Below are 21286 nucleotides of genomic sequence, written 5' to 3'. Positions count from 1 at the left end.
GTATATATGTTGAACTTCTTTCGCACCGTACGTAGCCAACCGTGGTAAGGCAGGTTGCCGCTGCACGAACGCCATTGCTGTTGTAATCTTCCCTGCCGATAAAGCCTTTGCTCATGAACGACTGTTAACCGAACGAAAACATATCTTTGTCCACAAGTATGACTTGAACAAAAAATATATATTATCCTTCCATGCATGATTATTAGCACAACCTTTATTTAGTCACGCATGCAAGCACACTATCACATGTGTTTAAACTGCATATTTAACCACATTTCCCAGATGTGGAAATGTGTGTTCTTGTTCACATTTATTACATTTTAAAGTTTTATATACTAATTGTACTCATCTGTCGTTCTATATCTAATTTAAGATCGTTGGTAAGTGTTTACATAATATTGAAATAATTAGTAAATATGTAGACGTTGTGTTTATATGAGTGTACAGAACCCAGTTTTTAACACTTGGTTAGGTGATTAAATTTAGTCAAGAGAAACATAACATCATAACATGTTTTGATTTAAAGCTTTCGTGACTGCAGGGATTCATATTCTTGGTTCTTTTGGTTAAGTCACGTAGAAGGGAAATAACCAAGAATATCATAACATGTGTTAAGAGTTGGCAATAAGTTAGCACTTGCAAATTAACACTTGTCATGTAATTTCTCAACTGTTCAGCATTGTGTGCTGAATATGTGGCTTAAATGCACATTTTCAATTTAATTATACATATTGAATGTTCATTTTACATAACTGTAACAATATATACATTTTCTTTACAACTACTTGAATGTTACCGGTTAATTTTAAGGAATATCTACAAATCTTCCCAATCCATGTTGGTTTTGTGCTGGTCGTGAAGTAAAAACCTTATTTGTGCCAGGTTGGGAGCTTTCTTAAGTCACCTCAAGTCCCCATTTGGGTGTTGGGAAGTGAGACTCACTTGACCATCTTCTTCACAAAGGTAAAACAATTAGTTTATATGGCACTTGGCATTATTACTACCACCAACACACAACATTGCTTTTGATTAACAGTTTTTTTACAATATAGTTTGATGATTGACAGGATGGGTGTGGTCAGGAAAACGTTATTTGAAACAGGCCTGCTTATATAGTTGGTATCCCTCTACATTGTCGAATATTCAACTGTCTGATATGTGCACAATTTATATACCTGATGATAATAGACTATTAAGGCAAATGCTAATACTTTTAACCAACAATTGGTTCCTTTTCTTTGATATCCATGGTTATTATATCTGGCCCAATAACTTTCCCTTTTTTCATACTGTTAAGGGCAGTGGTTACTTTTTCAAAAACACTGACTTCAGCCCAGCATCACAGAAAGTACTACTAGCATGACTACAGTTGCCCTTGACTCTTGAAATAATAATTCCTTTAGCAATTATCTGTTCCATTCATACTAGAATTAGAGTTAACTACTGTGGTAACTGCTATTATACGATGAAAATTACTATTGTTTGATAGGAATAGTTACACAAAATTACGATATTTTCTAAGACTAATTATCTTACCTATAAAAGTCACTTTTATCTGTCTGTCTGTGTGTCTGTCTGTGTCTCTGTCTGTCTGCGCGCGTACCTTGTAACGCTTTTAACTGACAAACTGTGGGGTTTACATATAAAAAAAAAAACTACCCAGATACCACGCGAAGCCCCGAGACGAAAAAGCGCTATTCGTATTTCCCATCCGTCAACTTTAAAGTAGTTAAATAATCTATTTATTGTTTTATTACTACGAGCGGCGCCAAAGCACGCATCTGCGCATGCGCGAAAACGCTGTCTCGTGGTCGTTGCTCTTAGCAACGCACACGCGATCGGTGGGGACGGGGAGAATAATTATTTATTCATGTTCAAAATTAAAAAAAACAATGCTGTCTCAAATATTGGAAAAAGAAGTCACCCCCTGTGAGTAGCTGGCTGAGGTGCCATCTGTTGAGGAAATACTAAAGGCGACCAGGAAAGGCACCGGGCAGAGATGATCTCCCAAGCGAAATGCTGAGGGAGGGTGGCGTTTGTGCACAGCCTGCCCTACATGACATCATAACAACAGTCTGGACCACTGGATGGTTTCTGCAGGATTGGAAGGGTGCCCTGGTGGTCCCCCCTCTTTAAGAAGGGGGAACGCACAGACTGTAACAACTACAGGGTCATCTCCCTCCTCAGTGTGCCGGAAAAGGTCCTGGCAAGGATTATTCAATATTGCCTTGCCAGGCACGCTGAGGAGAGGTTTGCGGTTTCAGGAAAGGGCGGTCCTGCACAGATGCCATATTTTCTGTCCGTCTGCTCCAGCAGAGGTGGAGGGAATTCCAACAAGACCTTCATCTCTGTTTTATTGACCTGGTGAAGGCCTATGATACCATCAGTAGGCCTGGGCTCTGGGTTATTTTTCCTGCTTTCAGAGTCCCTGACCCTCTGCTCACAATCATTAAGGACCTTCATGATGGTGAGCGGGCCCGGGTAAAACTACGTGGCCAGGAGTCGGAGCCATTCTCTGTTCACCTTGTGGTGTGACAGGGATGTCCTCTGGCTCCCACATTATTTAACATCTTTTTCGACCACGTAGTTCGTGAAGCCTTCGATGACTGTACCGGAGGAATTTCCATCTGGTACAGATGCAATGGGAGGCTGATCGATGCCCGGGTGCGGTCAGGGGATGGCTCCCTATTGGTCAACCACGTTATGTATGCCGATGATTTGGTAATTGCCGCTCCCTTAGAGGAGGAGTTGGAGGCGCTGCTGCTCAACCTGGAGCGTGCCACTAAGAGGTGGGGCCTTACCATCAGCCCCACCAAAACTAAGCACCTGCCTGGGTATTTTGTACCATCGGACACTCCACCCTCACAACTCCCAATTTGAGATAGGGCAGTTGTGGAGAGAGTGGAGAGTTTCCTATACCTGGGCAGTGTGCTCATGACTGGCTCCGGTTTGACAGCAGAGGTCTCACTCCGAATCAGTCGAGCGGCATTATCTTTTCATCGGTTGCGTAACGCTGTGTGGAAGCTATTTGCCGCTCCGCACGAAGCTTCAGGTCTTCTTGGCCACAGTCATTCCCTCCCTACTTTACGCTTGCGAAACATGGACCCCCCTAATGGAACATCTTCGCCGGTTAGAAACATTTAGGCTGGCCTGCCTACAATCCATCCTGGATTTAACCAGGCTGGATTGTGTGAGGAGCTCACAAATTCTTGAAAAATCTGGACAAAGTCCCATCGGTGAGCTCCTCCGGCAGGCAAGGCTGTGTTGGGTCATTTAGCCCGCAGCCCAGTCACCGCATGCCTAAACAGCTTTTGTTCGGCTGGATAGAGGGGGCTAAATGGGCGCGGCACAGTCTAGAGCAGAGATGGAGTGATGTGGTACAGGAGGATGTGGAGCTGAGTGGACTAGCCGATAACTGGTACCAGCGGTGTCACAATCGGCCTCTGTGGAGGAGGCTCGTGAAGGACGCTACTGGGCAGTTGGAGGCAGTTGCCCTCCAACAACAACAGAGGACAGAGGAGCGACGCTCACAACAACTAGCGGAGCACCGGGTGGCTAAAGCACAGCAAGTTGGCACAGTAGGGAGCACAGGTGGTGCATCAGCTAGTCATCTCAGTCAGTCGACCCGTGGTACCTGGGTCTGCCCCAACACTTCATGTGGCCTCAACGTGCACATAGCCTGGGACAAGCGTCGTCGTGATGTCACCGCTGCTTAGTGGCGAATGGCGGTTGTTGTTGTTGACTCTTATTCACGAAAAATGTGATGGATAGTATGTCATTCCACAAAGACTTATACAAAAAGTCAGGGCTAATTGTGAATAATATAAAGAATAGGGCCATGGCTAATAGGAGTTTTTGCGGACTCTCCAGCTGCCGTGGATAACAGTGGATAATAGGGTCATGGCTAAGAGTTCTGCAATAGTTGAATCAATAGCTTAACAACACATTTTCAACAAAACTATGACAAGTAAAATTAAAGAGGAATGACAGTAGTTTTATCATGAATATAGCTGCCACTGCATCCTTATCACAGTTGTAATGCACAGGTTTTAGATTCAATGTGCCTAGCACCATCTGAACCTGTGGTTTGTGTGACCACAAGGGCAAGTACTGATGCTACTCTGTACGTTTTGTTGTTGGCCTTGGTTGGGTAGGCTATGCTGCGAAACATCTGTATTTGACTCCAGTATGGAAATTGGATTAAATACATTTTAGCAGAGCATTGGCCGGTGGTGAATACTGTCTACTGGGCACAATCCATTACTGATCAGCCTGTACCTTCCTTTGTCACGTTTTTTTTTACCTCTTTTTGCGCCAAAGAATTTAGTTGTTTAGCAAAGCACTAATCCAGAGAAGCAGCTGGTTATTTTTTGGGTTCAGACCATATCATTTGGTCGGGAGCTCACTGCATAGCTTCACAAATATATAAATAGCCTTTTGCCCGTCCAAGGACGGGTGTATTTCAGTAAATCTGAAACTTGCAAGCGAAAAGCAGACCGTGACGTGATATTCATTGCATCAATTGGTGTACAATTTGTAAGGGCGCGGTGACACAGACGCATTTTAGTTTAAGGTTATAATCCCTTGTTCATCATGACGTCTTTTATACTTTGATGTCTCAATAGCGTTACGGAGATCGCGTGACGTGAGGGTTCTGCCTTTGTAGTGAGGGTTGTAAGTTGACGCCGAGGAAGGGGGAGGAGTCGCCTCGGCCCCCCATGTGGAGTGACATCAGCCGCTAATTATTATGAATGGGGATGGGGGGGGTGTCCATTTGGAGGACGTCACCTGCATTTGAATATTAATGAGGGGGGCTGGTCGATGTGGAGTGACGTCATGAGCGTTAAGGCCAGACATTCCTGGGTGATTATAGTAGGTATGCAGCAAGTACGTCAGCAGTGCAAACCGGTAGGGGGCAGTTTGAGCAACAAAAAGTCAGTGAAATTATTGACATTGTCAACGTTCATGGCAGAATCTGTAGGCGGTGTTATGTTTAAGACGTTTGCATACCTCTCCTTTTGTTGAATGCACCATCATTGTAAACAATCTTAGTGTAGTTTGTTTATAAAGGTAGGTTTTTTACAGAGCAGCTTTTTCAGGCTTATTGTCACAAATCCAAACTAACCTTGTGATTATGTAAGAAATGTAGTGTCAATTTTGCTTAAAATATAATGCTAAATATATTAACATTGGTTATATTTTTCATTGGTTGAAAGGTCTCTCTTGTAAAAGCATGGTCTTAGTGTGTTCTCTCACCTGATAAAATAAAGGGAACCAACTGATGGATTGGTTAGGTGACATGAGAACGTCACGTACATAGGCACGTGAGTACGGATAAACACCTAACAGTCGTTTGACTTTAGTTAACTTAAGATGACACAGAAAGACAAAAATAACAGATTGGAGATCATGTATTTCCCCCCCCACCCCTCAATGTAGGTGCTTAGTTTTCCAAAGCCGTGCAATGTTTCGGCGAGCTATGAAAGTGGACCTTCCGTGCGTGGGGGCCCGTTTATTGTTGCAAGCAGTGCACGTACACGTGGCTCTAGGTGTTCTGTCAGCCCAGTACAAGGGTGCCTTTTGTATCACTATTAGAGAAGTGAGTAGAATATGGCTGGCCTGCCTCCACCCGTATACATACTGAAGAACCACCTGCTTTTGATTTTGCATGTTGTACCAGGGGGTTTTCTAATCGTATGCGGCAGTTGCTGCATTAATGGTGTTACAGAGAACAGAAATGGTGTTAAGTTTGTCGAAGCAGTTGTAGGTTGCACATGTTCCACATTGACCCCTTTCAAAGGTGCGAAACAAAATCTTTTTTATTGTGCCAAATGCATTTTTAAATGCAACATTATGATACTTGGAGGGCTACTGAGTAAAAAATGGTCTCTTACATTTTTCAGTTATTTCATGACTGGTGATGTACTTTTTAACGGCCGGCTGCAGTTTCAGGAATATATATGGAACCTCGTTAAATTGAGAAGTTATTGGTCTTTTGTATTTTGCGGTTGTGCACTTGTAGGGACATGTTTACTGTTGTGGAGTCATCTGCAGAATATTATGGAAAACGAAAGGAGTATTGGGTTTACGTGCGAGTGTGTGGTCAAAGCTCAAGTCTCACTACAGATAATGGTAACGTTGAAATACGAGGCAGCTCCATAAAGCAGACATTGCCCTGACGGGACTTTTTATTCCTAATCAAACTATGTCAATGTACATGACATCATACGTCACTAACGTCACAGGCATGGTCAGTTGACACCTGAATGAAGGCCTCCTCAAGTTTTGCCCATTTCTCACGGTCTTGCGATGCAACAATACAACTACCACGTGCACATGAGCTCATCTCATCATTCCATCTTCGCTGTGGGTATCCTGTCAGACATGTTCAATCCCTTGGTTGGCTCTCTGTTATTGGTCACGACCACGGTTTATCAGCCCTTTCAGCGTGTCCTGCACCAAGCCCACTTACGTTTACAAATATACACCAGTCTGCAAATTGTCCTACTTTTTTTAAATTATGTATTCATTCATATTTAATAGTTTTGCCTTCAACCACGTGATTATTCGGTGTCACCTTTTCTCATACATACATACATAGATTAAGTTGATTTACTTTTAATTGTCTTTTTTATTACTTATTTTACTAAAAATGTTGTATAAATTATCTATATATCTATTTACATACAGTTTACAGAAAGGCTACTCTGTGTTATGATTTTGTGTAGATATCCAAGTGACACACAGCACATTTATACGTTTGTTTTCAATTACTGCATTGCACAGGGATGCGGGTGTGAACCACTGCGTTCATCAGTGCACTTCAGAGGGCATACGCGGCTCTGTCATATGGTTGTCGGTGGGATAAATGCTCAAAACACCTGTGTTATTACAGGGGCTGGTCTCTTCACACCTGTCTCTTTCATCTGGCCAGCACTGCCTTGTGGTCTTCGTGGGAATTGTTCCCTCGCCTCCCATGCCCCTCCCTTGCTTAACCTCCACGACCAATTATTGGGCATCTGATCTCAGATAACGTCGCCTTTGATGTTTCCATTTTCAGATGGCGGCAGCAAAAGCCAAGATTTTTAGTTCCTTTTGTAATGCTCTTCAGCGATCAGCGACGTGAATGATGTAGTGCTTTCTGATCTTTATTATAAACAAAGTGCTGTGTTCATTGCTGTCTGACCAGTTTAACTAGATAACCGTTGAACCGTTGATTTGTCAATAATCTTGGAACCTATCGACTTAGGGCAGGAAAGGCATTTATTTGCTAAATAATGTTTTTGGTTGTGAATCCATACTTGGTGTGGAAGTTTGTTTCCCAGATGCACAGCACACTCTTCAACACATGGCTTAATGATGCATTGGGATTCAAATGTCCAGCCGTTACATGAGCTTCCCTACCATCCCTAAATGATATGTTCAAGTAGACAATCTTGATACCACGACCAGCCAATCACCAGGAAAAATCAGCGTTAAAATGGAGGAATACAAAAAGATAAGTATCCTCAGAAAGCAGATTCCAGGCTGCGTAATACTGCAAAAAAACATTGTTTGCTTACATAGAAGCTGTTTTTCAATTATGCTCTACTGTCGGTTAAATACTATCAATATGGATGCAAGTTCCAACACGTTATGTTGAAATACTATCACTTTGCATAAAGGATGTGCACTTCCTGTTGCAAATGCAATCTCTTGCATCTTTGTGTTCCATGAGGTTTAGTGACATGATGCTGCAGACTCTGAGCTCTGTGCTCTTGCTTCGGAGGCGAGGGAGGGTTTGAACATTAGAGGGGTTGTACTCTTAGCAAAAAGAAAAAAAGTCATTGTGAGCAACTCCTTCATCACAGTGGTCTATTTATTACACTTTAGAATTCATTACTAAGAAAGGAGTTACTTTCCAACTTTGGTTTTGATAACAACTATTTACAAGTTGCAGTACATAATCATGTTAAGACCAGAAGTCACGTCACTGCAACTAGCACGTAAAACATTTTAAATTATAAATGGGATATTGATAATTTTGATGGTGATGATAGTGATGAACATGACAAACATTATTTTCTAATAATCATGCTCTTTTTGATGAGAAAAGTCAATTGTCTATATAAAGTAGGTACATACAATTTAACACGTAGGCTTTTGCGACCAATATCATCCATAATAGAGGTTTTTGGGTTAGATCACGTAAATATATAAATGTGTCGTTAAAACCCGCCACCACCCGACACGGCCAACTAGTCAGGGTTGTCACGTAAACAGAACATGGCAATTCGTCACCAGTACTATTCATTCACTAGTACTAGTGACGAATTGGCATGTACACAACGGTGTGCTGTACTAGTGACGAATTGGCATGTTCTGTTTTCGTGACAACCTTTACTAGTTGGCTGTGTCTGGTGGTGGCAGGTTTTAACGACACATTTATATATTTACGTGATCTAACCCCAAAAGAACTCTATTATAGGTACATACATGTACAGCCCTTTAAATCCACTGCTGAATGAGAACACCACCCCACACTGGAGGTCATGGTTATTGATTCACCATCACACTGGCCAGTGTGGGTTAGTGAATCGGGTATCGTGGCGGAAGCATGGAAGCACAGCACCACAATGGATCTGCTTCTCTTCCCTCTGCGGCCCACATGATAATCCTGAAGCCTATAACACCTATTATGCAACATGATGGTTACCCATCAAAACACTGTCCATACCGAATCCTGATGAGATCATGGTTTAGTGTGGTACATTGACTGATTTGTTCATTGACAAAATATAAAAGTAGGACTAATGGAATACAAATGTTCATAAACAGGGTATTATATTGTTCTAAAATACACTCTGACTTGAAAAAATAGTTGATTAATTTTGCGTTAATTGTTTTGTATTCTCTTGTTATTCATTTTCATAATAGTGTGTATACAAACGTTTTGGAATGTGCTGTAAATGTTCCAAATAATATTGATTTGGCTGAATTCATGTGCTTAAAAGGTTAAAGTTTTCTAATAATTTAATACATTTTCAGAAATTCTAAACCGTTGGTTGATTCATTTTAATATAAAGAAAATCAAAGAGTCCACACAGCCCATTTTACAACCAATCCAGCCAAGTGGAATACAACATTCATTTCACACAAAAAACAACATACAGGTTGCATCTCATGGGGGGGGGGGGAATGCACATGCAACTTATGAAAGGGAAAAAAATATAGCACTATTCATTTCTCTTTTGGAGACGAAAAAAATCTCGACGGAAATATCCAGTCGTGTGCATTTGGCAGTAATTCGGTGTTGAAATGCACCACCCCGTACACAGGACTCCACTGTCGGGCAGTACCTGCACACATGTTCCTGCACTGCCGAGCCCTTAGAGCGGCGCTGCTGTGAAGGCTTGTGTGGACTGCACGGAATTGCGGGCTTCCTTTGTGAGCAGACGGGTCCCTGGGTGGGGCAGGCCTGGCGTGTGACCCATCTGCGTGTGCACGCAACACGTGTTTGTGTCTATACGCTTGCACTGTTGTTAGCATGTAGGTTTCTGCTTGTTCGTGCTTAGTGTTGCCTGTGTGTGTATGACGAATGGTGAGCAGTAGTGTAACGGTTAGCGTGCTGCGCTACGAACCCGGCGACCCGAGTTCGATTTCCGCTCACGGCCAACACCAGTGATGATTACCTGAACCGGTGCTGGGCCTCCCCTTGGTCGACAGCCTCAAATGAGTACCTGGTGCGATGTGTAAAACATTGCCACTCGGGATAGAAAGGCAGCCGGGTGTGGTGCTGGCCACCCACCCCCTTGTGTGCCGTGCTGGCCTTCATAGGTGCTCGCTAATAGCACTTGCTCCTACAGTCTGTTAAGATTATGCGGGGGAGCTATGCCTTTGTTTTTGTGCATGACAAGTGGGGAGCAGCGGAGTAGTGGTTAGCGCGCTGCGCTATGAACCTAGTATCCTGAGTTAGATTCCTGCGTTCATCTGAACCGGTCCTGGGCTTCCCCTAGATCGAATTAGCCTCAAATGAGTACCTGGCGAAGTGAGTAAATATTCCCACTAGGGAGACAACGATGGTCGGGCGTGGTGCTCGCCCCTTCTACCCACTCGTGTGCCGTGCTGGCCTTCAGTCTGTTAAGGCTACATGGGGGATCTTTGTCTTTGTATGGCTAGTGGTGAAGTGGTGGTTGTGATTTGCCCCCTATTCCCAGCGATCAATGTGTGTTACCCACCCATACACCAGGTGTTCATGAAGCCTCTTGTCTGGCCTTGATTAGCTGAGCATAAATATAGCGCCTGTTTAACTGTGTTAAATGTTATCAATCTTGGCAAAAAACGTGGTCGCATGTTGTGCTGATCCAGTCACCACATTATGCGCCATACTTACCTAAATATGTCCTCACAAACAGTATTTATTTCACAAACGCCTGCACATGTGGACAAATTTTGGCAATGGGCCGTACATTCCTTGTGAGAAAATATACGTGTGAACTATAACCTTGGCACATTTATATTCTAACTATGCTGGTATGTAGGAGCATGCAAGATCTGTGCATTTGGCAAATTAATCACACTTTTAGTTTTGCCGATTTTAGCCATTTTAATGATGCCAGTGGTCACAAAATATTGTCAATGTCCAAATCGGGTAATACTAAAAGGCTTTTTTTTTATCTCTGCAGAATGACAAAATTTAAATGCATGCATTTTGCCATGAGACTGAACATACGGGCAGAAGTGTGCTGCTTGCTTAGTGTACTGTGTAAATAAGAATATTTTTGCAGGGTATAAGTTAAACACCTAAACTCTTACTCCAAGTCATCACACAATCTAAAGTGTTTTGCTTTAGTTTAGAGAGCATCCAACATTTTCACAGTTTTCTCTGCCTTTATAGGGGTCGAACAGCACAGTTGTGATTTAATGGGTGAACATCACAAAATACATGTTTGTAAATCACGGTAAAAAATAGTTTTTAGCCTGAAAAAGAAACACATGGGAAACATTTCTGTTAAGTTTTAAAGGTTTTAAAGGAAATGTTTGAGTTGTGTGTAAATTAAACGATTTAATCTATTAACAAGCAAAATTTTGAATCAAACAAACACAGCTGAGATGGCTGAAGATGGTAGTGCATGTGAATGCATTTGAGAATATTGTTCTTGTCGTTCTGGTCTTCATTAAAGAAGTATATATTGTATAACATGTATCTGTAATTTAGCCACGGATAATTTTATTGTTCAACATTTATAATTCCAATTAATACCAAACTATCGTTATAATTTCTGGATAACAATTGACTCTTTGCATGATGTTATTACGACTTTCGCATACTTAATATTTTTTTTTGCATGTATATACTGACACATGTATGTGTATTATATGGTGTAGTGGGGAGCGGTAGTGTAGCGGTTAGTGCGCTGCGCTATGAACCTGGCGACCCGGGTTCGATTCCCGCTCACGGCCAACGCCAGTGACGATTATCTGAACCGGTCTTGGGCCTCCCCTAGGCCGACTCAGCCTGAAATGAGTACCTGGTGCGGTGTGTAAACATCGCCACTGGGGAGACAAAGGCGGTCGGGGGTGGTGCTGGCCACCCACCCCCTCGTGTACCGTTCCGGCCTTCATAGGTGCTCGCTAACAGCACTTGCCCCTACAGTCTGTTAAGGCTATACGGGGGATCTTTGTCTTTGTAGTGCTTTATACAATTCATTTCCATCTCAGTTGCCCAAGTTCAATCTCTGGCGATGCCTAATACCAGTGACAATTTAAATCTGAACCTGGCTTGAGCCTTCAATTGACTCTGCTTCAAACAAGTACCTGGCACTGTGTTAGCTCTTAGCACTCGTGAGGCAAAAGTGAGTGGACATGGTGTAGGCCTCATAACCCCGTTGTATGTGTAGTGAAGAAACGCGCGCGGGGTTTCGCAAACAGTGTCCACGCATATGTGAGCGGCTGCCAATGAAGTCTCGTCAGGGCAAACAGGTGCAGAGAGAGAGCAATCGAAGAAAGGCGACCAATTCAGAGGCAATAAGGGGGAGGGCATGCGCGCGAGGCGTCGGGACGACGCTGCCTTAACGAGGGCCACCTGAGGGCACTTAATGAGGAGGAGGATAAAAGAGGAACGTGTGAGACGGGGGGGGGGGGGTGAAGAGAAGAGAGAATTCAAGAGAAGTGGGACCCTGCTTTCCTCACCCCTCCTCCTCTCCAACGGTGTTGGCTGATCCCCCGCTGGAGGCAAGGGCGAGGATGGATGAGTGAGGGTAGACAGGCTAGCAGTGGAGAGGCTAGCAGAATCCAAAGTGTGAGTGTGCGAAGGCTAGCAGTAGAGAGGCTAACGGAATCCCAAGTGTGAGTGAAACGGCTAGCAGTAGGGAATCTAGCAGAGCGTATAGTAATAGGCTAGCAGTGGAGAAGCTAGCAGAGTGTACGGGAAGAAGTTGTCCGCGTGAAATAACACCACTTCATATGTATCAGCCTTAATAGTTACTCACTATCAGCACTTGCCCCAACATTCTATAAAGGGTTTAAGGATTTGTTTTGGTTGTGTGCATAGTCATATTTTTACATGGTAAATTCCCAACTATTATTGTTCCTTATCGCAAAAATGTTGTAAATCTGCTCTCCCCTCCCCATTCAAAACAAGACATTAAATAAAAAGCCTGTGGGAATGAAGCTGGTACCATGCTGTGCACATGCAGCTCCATATGAATGCCAATAGATGAAATAGATGGCTTGGCCTGCATGCTGTACTCTCAGGGTTTACCACATGTGGCTGGTATTCACCTGCCCAAAGCAAAGGTGCGCAAATTATTGGCGGCCTATATCAATAGCCAAACATACTGTAAAAGTCATCCAAACATAGTGGGAAAGTAATTTTACACAACGGCAAAAACATGAAATATTTTACCAAGAGTATATGTATTTCAATGCAGTTTCCTCTATTTTAACAGGTGAGAGCTCATTGAGATTCATTGTCTCTTGAAAATGGATCCAGGTAACTTTGCAAGTTTAGTTACGATAGTATTCAGGTTAGTTACAATGAAGTTATAAATTGCAGTTTGGGCTGTAACATTAGGATACAGTGGCCTACTCTTGTAAATATTTCCTATGGACTTGTTTGTGTATTTTACAGATAGATTACACAATGCCTTACCACATAAATTATTGGACAGCTACAACAATCAAACCATTCCTATTTATGACTATCCAGCCATCATATTTATAAAGGTGGTTACAAGCAAATACAAAATATATGCATGTTACTTAATTTGATGGAGCGACAGGGCAGTGCCTCGTGCACTGTGCTATGAACCTGCCAACCTCGGTTTGATTCCCTGCCAGATCTCACATCAGTGGCAACTAATGTCTGAACCATTTCTCAGCACTTCACGTTATCTGCACAACAAGCCAACTTGAAGTATGGTAAAAAAAAACGACACGGGGAGCCATTAATGCAGCGGTGGATTGAACAAGGGCTGTAAACCAAATAAAAGTGTCCCTTTATGTGCTGTGGACCATTTATATAAATGCAGAAACACCAAGATAAGTTACGTGCTCGTAGCATTTACTTCAAAATAATGTTTGCCGATCATAATCGCTGGCTTATTAGAGGATATTGTTGCCCCTGTGGAAAATGCTTAATAGCTTGTGCTCCCATTATTTCAGGAGTCCCTCCTCACAGGTCAGGTCAGGACACAAAGATGGTTTATACAGCCACTTCCCACTGAGATCTTTATACATTCAGTGTAGTTCCTGTTATATATGCTATCTCATACCCTGGCAAGTAATGGCATTGTGTCTCTCCTATTAATGCATTTTTGTTTACAATTAGTTTAAAAGCTTGAACCTTAGAAATGGTTGTAATAATAAAAGTCTACAGTGCACGTAAAGTGTTTTTTGAATGCAAGGTGTTAGCCGTTGATTCCTCTTTCTGTCTTCGTGTGGAACATTATGTTTGCCCTGAAAAAAAACACGACAGCTCATTTTAGATTTTGACCATGTGTGGGCAGACCTGAGAAGATTAAATTCATTGCCATTGCATTTGGAGACCTACTTTTTAAGTGACAAATATGACCTTTCATCTGAAAGGCCATGTGATGCCTTTTGGAGGAAATTGATCTGACATCCAGACACAAGATGAATGATTGTGATTAATCCAACGTTCAACTTTACCGTTGGTCAAAACTCTTTGATGACCTTTAGTGTCTGTTGCTGACTCCTTGAACTTCAATATATATATTTTTATAATTTATCTTACATTTGAAACAAAAATGTTCATTCAGAAAGTTTTTTTTGGGGTAGATCGCATAAATACAAATGTGTTGTTAACTCACCACCACCCGACACAGCCTATTTGTAAGGTTTGTCACGTAAACACACCGTTGGGCTGAAGTAGTAATAACTAATTGGCACGTTTTGTTTCCCTAACAATGCTTACTAATTAGCCGTGTTGGGTGGTGGTGGGTTAACGACACATTTATATTTACGCAATTTAACCCAAAAAAACCTTTGTTATAAATAATATTGTTTGCGAAAGCCTACATGTTAAATGCTAATCCAGTCACGTGAGGCACTCCCACACCTTGGTTCAGAGAGGAAAATATACATATCTGATTCATGAGCAGGTAGTTTTTTTGTTCGTTTTGGACATTAAATATTGGTTGATCTTGGCATCCAGCCAGAAAGTCTCCAGACACCTGCAGGCCAGTTTCCTGAATCTGATTTGTCTGCCCCAATCGGTTGCCTTGAAAAAATATTTCCTGCTAACAGCCACCATGGATGGGCCTGTGATCATTTAAACACATTTACAATCTTAAACTTACACGTGGGGAGTACAGTATAGGTTTTATGGTTAATTTTGTCATTGAATAATTCACAGCCAAAATTACTACTTGTTGAATGCTTAAAATGCTTCCCAAATTTGCTTTGACCCACTTATTTTACTGCTTCAAACAGTGAAGACTTTTTAATTACAACATTTTCTGTTTTCCATTGTTGAATTTAAAACATATCCACGAATATTGTTACTGACATTTTGTCGTTGATTTTGAACCTCACAATAATTGAACCTTAAGAAGTGCAATAGCATCTGATATAGTGGCCCACCGTTTTTGTTTGACCATAGGTCATACTTCATCACGGTTACTGCATCTTGAATAGTATGTACATCAATAAAACATGCACGAGCAAAGCACAATTGGGCACGTTCAACAAATTACCTTCATAATTGCCTCTGTAAAATATCCAGGGCTCAGGAACACAAGTGATGGTGAGAGATTTTAAGGGACACACTGCCTGCTGCATTTTCAAAGGTGTCGGTGTTCCGCAGTAGCTTGGCAGCACCAGCACATTCCCTGTGTTCACTTTACGTGCGTGTGTCTGCGTGTGTGGCCGCTGTTGGTACATATTTGCCGTCACAGCCAAGCGTAGTGGTTGCATTGCCAAGCAGTCGGTGCGCTTGCCACTGAGTTGCTTTGCAAGTAGTAAACGTCTCATTCCTGCCACGCTTCCTTCTAGAGTTTTCCGAGTAATTAAAAAGTATGCCGTGTGCTCTGATGTTAAAACTGCCACGATTCATTTGTGCGGGTGAGGGTAACCTGTGTTATTTTGGAGACCAATTTCTTGCTCTTCTTAGGCATTTCTTTTTAAAAATGTATTTCCAGAAATGAATTTCCACTATATACCATGTGTTTGTGGACTTGTCGAGTACAATAGCATTGCATGATATGTGTTCTTATGCAGTGTATATGGCTGTGTGTGTTTCATGGCCGTCATTGTATGGCTGCACCCAAATGCTAAAAGGTGCACACACGAGCGTGTGCGGTTTGACTGTATGCACAGCTGTCGGTGCTTTGTTCCTGCCCAGCCCAGTTGGACTGCTCGTCTGGGTGACCCCTTAAATGTGCACCCAGCACCCCACCCCCCCCCTTCAGAGGGATACTAATGTAGCGTGACTGATCCAAACACAGCCAGAGTCATTTCTCTGATGCTCCCACACAACCCCACTCTGTGCTCCAGGGATTCCTTTTAATTGTTTTATGTTCCCCGAGTGTTTGGATTGTCCACTTTTTTTTCAAATGTGGCATGGCACTGTCGAATTTATTGCCAGAATGGAATGGCACGTTAGCCGTGTGGATAGGTACTGGGTCTGTTGTGAATAGATTGAGTTGTAAACCAAAGCTACTGTAGCTGTAGCAGACAATTTTAAATGTGGGCAGATGCAGCTGTGGAACTCGGCCATACGGTTAGCGTTTATTTTTTTTAGCACAGTTTATATGTCCCTTTGCTGTTGAACATTGTAGGCCATGCACACCATCAAGCACAAAGTATGTAAGAGGCTATGCTACCTCATCACAGAGCTCACTGCCGAGCCAGTGACCTAAGAAAGTGATCGTTTGATATCCACAATTGGATAATCACCAGCTGTCACCTATTTAATAAATTAATTGCATCTCAAACCTACTCATACGCATACCAGTGTGTTCCAGTGTCATAGCTCATACTCCACTTGCAACTTAATTGGATTAAAATAACAGCACCAAAGTCACCTTTGCAAAAGCATGCATTATTTCACTGGACTTGTGCAGTTATTTTAGACGCCAGATTGAGTAGTATAATTCTGGTTGTTGCAAATATAAACAGACTTTCCATTAGTTGTCTAAGTGTGAGTTCTGCTTTTGTTTTGCATCAATAGAGCACAGTGTAGTCCGTGCATGGGTTATTAATAATAACTGCTGGCTGATGGGTTAAATCATAACTGCTGGATGATGGGTTAAATAACAAATGCTGACTGATAGATTAAATCATATCTGCTGGCTGATGAGTTAAATGATAACTGCTGGCTGATGGGTTAAATGATAAATGCTGGCTGATGGGTTAAATCATAACTGCTGGCTGATGGGTTAAATCATAACTGCTGGCTGATGGGTTAAATCATAACTGCTGGCTGATGGGTTAAATCATAACGGCTGGCTGATGGGTTAAATCATAACTGCTGGCTGATGGGTTAAATCATAACTGCTGGCTGATGGGTTAAATCATAAATGCTGGCTGATGGGTTAAATCATAAATGCTGGCTGATGGGTTAAATCATAACTGCTGGATGATGGGTTAAATCATAAATGCTGGCTGATGGGTTAAATCATAACTGCTGGCTGATGGGTTAAATCATAAATGCTGGCTGATGGGTTAAATCATAAATGCTGGCTGATGGGTTAAATCATAACTGCTGGATGATGGGTTAAATCATAAATGCTGGCTGATGGGTTAAATAATAACTGCTGGCTGATGGGTTAAATGATAAATGCTGGCTGATGGGTTAAATAATAAATGCTGGCTGGACACACGTTTGAATAATTCTCTTGTGACTTGCACAGAGCACCACCTGGCAGCTGGATGCTCGTAAAGTGTTCTGCTCTGACCTTGGCCATCAGAAGCCTCTCAGTAGAATTACTCTCTAGTTTTTTTGCTATGCGCTGGAGATGTAGGGAAAAAAATACCCCACAATTTCAGCAGTGCATTGTTTATATGAGTTACAAGGTATCTTCTTGCTAGAAATCTGCTTTTTCATGAATTCAACATTCTGTCATCTTCATGGTTTTTTGTGATATCAATGAATGTAATATGGTATTATAAAGTAACTTATAATGTGATTTAGGATATTATTTTAATAATTGTAACACTAATACAATGTTTGCTGCTGAATCTAATTAAGAATGATTATTTCTGACCGTCTAGTATTTACCTCTGCATTTTTAAACATACTTAGGCAACAGATAGCACGTTTAAACGTTTATATGTTTTATTCCAGACCACAATTTAAAGTAGTTGAATTTAAATGATACAGAATTAGCAAACATGCTTATGTGCACTTACAAAGATGTGTTAGGCCCCCAGTGTATGCATTGTGTATAATGGCACTGAAACATCATCTACAATTTGGGTTGAGTCAGTGGTATAACTAATCTACTGCTTAGTGTCTATTTTTGAATCACTTACCATTGCATTTCTGTGTCATGTATGCAAATGCATTTATTATTTCCACCTTCCAGCCTTCCACTCAATCTATGTTGTATTCAATGTGAGGGATTCAGATTAAGTGCCTGCCCTGCCCTGGTGGTGAATTGTGGCAATACGCTTGGACTGCTATTAAGCTCGCAGTGTGCAGATGTGGGAGGAGACAGAGGAGCCAGTTGCTCTGATGAAAACAAGTTGACTGCTGCCCCAGCCACCGGCTTGCCTTCTGTTTTTGATGACATTGACAGCATTGGGTTGTATATATTTGGCTTGGAATGCGTTACAACGTTCAACTGCTCCCAGAGTCTGTAGGTATGGACCCTTTAAATTAAATTCAGAAATAGTTGCTGTATTTCCAGAGCAGAATTATTTTCAATTTGTTTTCTTTACAAGGCACTTTTTTGCATATTTGCGTTAAAAGGGCCTCTGTTTTCTAAAAAAAAAGGGAAATTTGTGAATGCGTGTCTGTTCAAAATGTTTAGCGTACTTCCCGACATGCAACAAACTTGAAATTTGCCATGTGGGTACTTACCAGACTGTACACCATGCAAAAATTATAAAAATATACTTTTTTGGGGGGGGGGGGCGCAATAATGCATTGAGTGTGCCTGCTGATCGCGGGTAAAGTCAAATACAAATGTGTTGCAGGTCTAAGGCGTTCTTCGTGCAGCATTGCTTTATTATTTCAGTTTTTGACTGCCGTACGCACCCTCAAAGTTGTGTGTGTCTGCAGCAAGCGCGTGTATGTGTACCTATGGACGCGCGTGTATGTGGGGGGAGCAGTAGTGTAGTGGTTAGCGCGCTGCGCTACGAACCCGGCGACCCAAGTTCGGTTCCCGCTCACGGCCACCACCGGTGACGATTATTTGAACCGGTCCTGGGCCTTCCCTAGGTTGACTCAGCTTCAAACGAGTAACTGGTGTGGTGTGTGAACATCGCCACTGGAGGGGACAAAGGTGGCCGGGCGTGGTGAATCCAAGTCCCGGGCGAAGCCAGGTAGTAAAGCTAGTTCATAATAAGCCTACTTGGTAAGTAGTTTTTGTTTTGATCGCAATGACAAATTGCTTTGCATGTACAGTATGTATGTATGTGTGTTGAACCTCTTTCACACCGTATATAGCCAATCGCTGTTATCAGAGATGCAGGGGAAGGACAACAACCTAAACACAAAAAGCAGTTCTAAAGAAATTAGTTTTCAAGAAAGATTTAAAAGTGCGTAGCGCCAGTGGTTTCCTAATAACTGAAGGAAGAGTGTTCCAGATGGTCGGAGAAGTGCATCTGGAAGCGTGCGATGCAGTGACCGTCTTTGTTCGATGGCTAGCCAAAAGCCGCTGCATATGCAGATGCATATTTGTGACCAGTACTACCTCACTTTACAACCCAGAGAGCACCCTGCTGCAGAATTGCTGCTTCCACTGTGTTGTTTTTTCTAAGAGGCTGACATCACCCGACTCATCTTTTAGAAGTACTGAATAACAGAGGTGGTTGAAGGGTTTATATGCATTAAGAGCACTGGATGGGCACCACTGATATCTAACATGTGTTTCCAAAACTATTCAGAAGCGTCATTGGTCAATTCGTGAACTGGGCTCACAAGCTTAGGCCATATTCCTATCGCAGCCACCTTACCAGGCTGACCTGACATAAAATTGGCTCATGAAGCTTCCTTTAAGCCTAGGAGCTTTTATATGTGAATCACACACTATTACCTGGGCTGAGCATAGAACCAGGTGTAACATCAGAGAATTAATGTAGATGTGGAACACGTCGTTTGTGTCGTCTCTGTAAAAAAATATTACAAGACGAGATAGATTTGTCGAAGTAACTTGAGCAAAACCTGAGTTTAACCTTTTAAGATACTTTATTCAGACCAATTCTTGACCCTCAACCCTCCGTTGCAGAGGGTATGGATGTGAAGGGGCATGGAGAGAGACCAAGTACACACTCGTGGCTTATTATCCCTGCTCCCATTCCTAAAATGCAAGTGAACCATGCTTAGACCAGCAAGACCCTGATTTCCATTGGTCATCGAAACGTCGCACAGGTGTCTGAATTACAGATAGCCACCCAAAGTAAATACATTTTCTTGTTTAATGCATTTGAATATCATATTTGTTCTTGTGGGTTTTATAAAGAAAACATTACAGTACGGGTCCACTATCAGGATTCATTGTATAGATAGGTAAAAACAACGTTTCATCTCCATAGCCTAGGAGAAGTGCACAACCAATATAGTTCAGCACTGCCTCTGGTAGATTGTAGGCAATACAAACATAGCCATTGGCTGCATCATCCTCTGTGCCACCCGTTTGTGTGATGAACATTTGTTATGCCTTGTTTTAAAATAAGGCATTTGAGTCAAAAAGAAAATAACTCCACCAATGGGCGTTCTGGAGGTATACTCTCGTAGGATTTGTTTGAATAAAGAAAATATTGGACTAGGTGTGGCTTATGCTTGGAAGAGAGCTATGTCCATATAAGATAGGTCATTGAAGGATCTCAGGCTAATGCTTATGACGAACATGTTCTATATCTATCTCTTTAGCTTCCGTTGCAGGAGGATCTGCGACAGAATGTCTCTGTCTAGACACAGATGCCAAAACCACAACCAACATATCATTTCTTATAAATAAGTGACTAATTCTCTTGGGCTTGTCTTCCGCTTTGGCCAGCATTGCTACTACCATTTATATCGTGCAGTTTGCCCAAGTGTGCCAATCGTTGTGTGCACCACACGTCTGTGATCCATCACATTCATTGTAGCCATTTGCTGATCATACGTCTTCCCATGGAGGCTGACACGATTAACTGTTTTGTGTGTAGCCTGTGTCCGTCTGAAAGAATCCAAGGCACTGACCTCCTGGGTTATCAGATTCCTGGGGCTGAGAGTGCATGAATGGCGTTGGTTGTACCACTTTTTTGCACAGGGCCTGCTTATTCATTGAGACTCAAGAATGTAATTCCTCTCATGTGATGTAAGGGTCAATTTTTGGTAGTTGAATGACCATTTCAATATCGATGTTTGTCTTGCAAATGTTATCACAATTTTAGTTATCATTAAGGGGTGATTGAGATGCATTGTGTGTGCACTGTATAAGACAAATATGCCGTAAAATTCTGGCTCAGGGCCTGTGGGAACAGTTATTTTATTTTTACATTTTCTTTAGTCAGGGGTTCCGATTTATTTATGTGCCATGGCTCAGTTCCCATTCATGTGTTAAAAACCTTAAACAATGTTGAAACTTTACATTGTATCAAGGATAAAACAGCAGTTGTGCATTGTGTTTCGAAA

The 21286-nt window shown here is 42.1% G+C and overlaps 1 protein-coding gene across 2 annotated transcripts in view; it reads left to right on the top strand.

Annotated features, from left to right (window-relative positions):
* The window catches only part of MINDY3 (MINDY lysine 48 deubiquitinase 3), a 59081-nt gene that overhangs the window by 14623 nt on the left and 23172 nt on the right, over positions 1-21286 (top strand). Inside the window, exon 10 of one of the 2 annotated variants that reach the window (XM_078859962.1) lies at positions 883-963. The exons of the other annotated variant lie outside the window; for it this stretch is intronic. Within the exon in view, the coding sequence (XP_078716088.1) occupies positions 883-963 (81 nt within the window). The remainder of the gene's footprint in view (positions 1-882; positions 964-21286) is intronic. 2 annotated transcript variants of the gene reach the window in all.

This window comes from Lampetra fluviatilis, chromosome 1 (genome assembly GCF_964198595.1).
Source record: "Lampetra fluviatilis chromosome 1, kcLamFluv1.1, whole genome shotgun sequence".
Classification (NCBI taxonomy): Eukaryota; Metazoa; Chordata; class Hyperoartia; order Petromyzontiformes; family Petromyzontidae; genus Lampetra; species Lampetra fluviatilis.
Note: the sequence above shows the minus strand (reverse complement) of the source record. Positions and strands in the feature narration are given on the sequence as shown.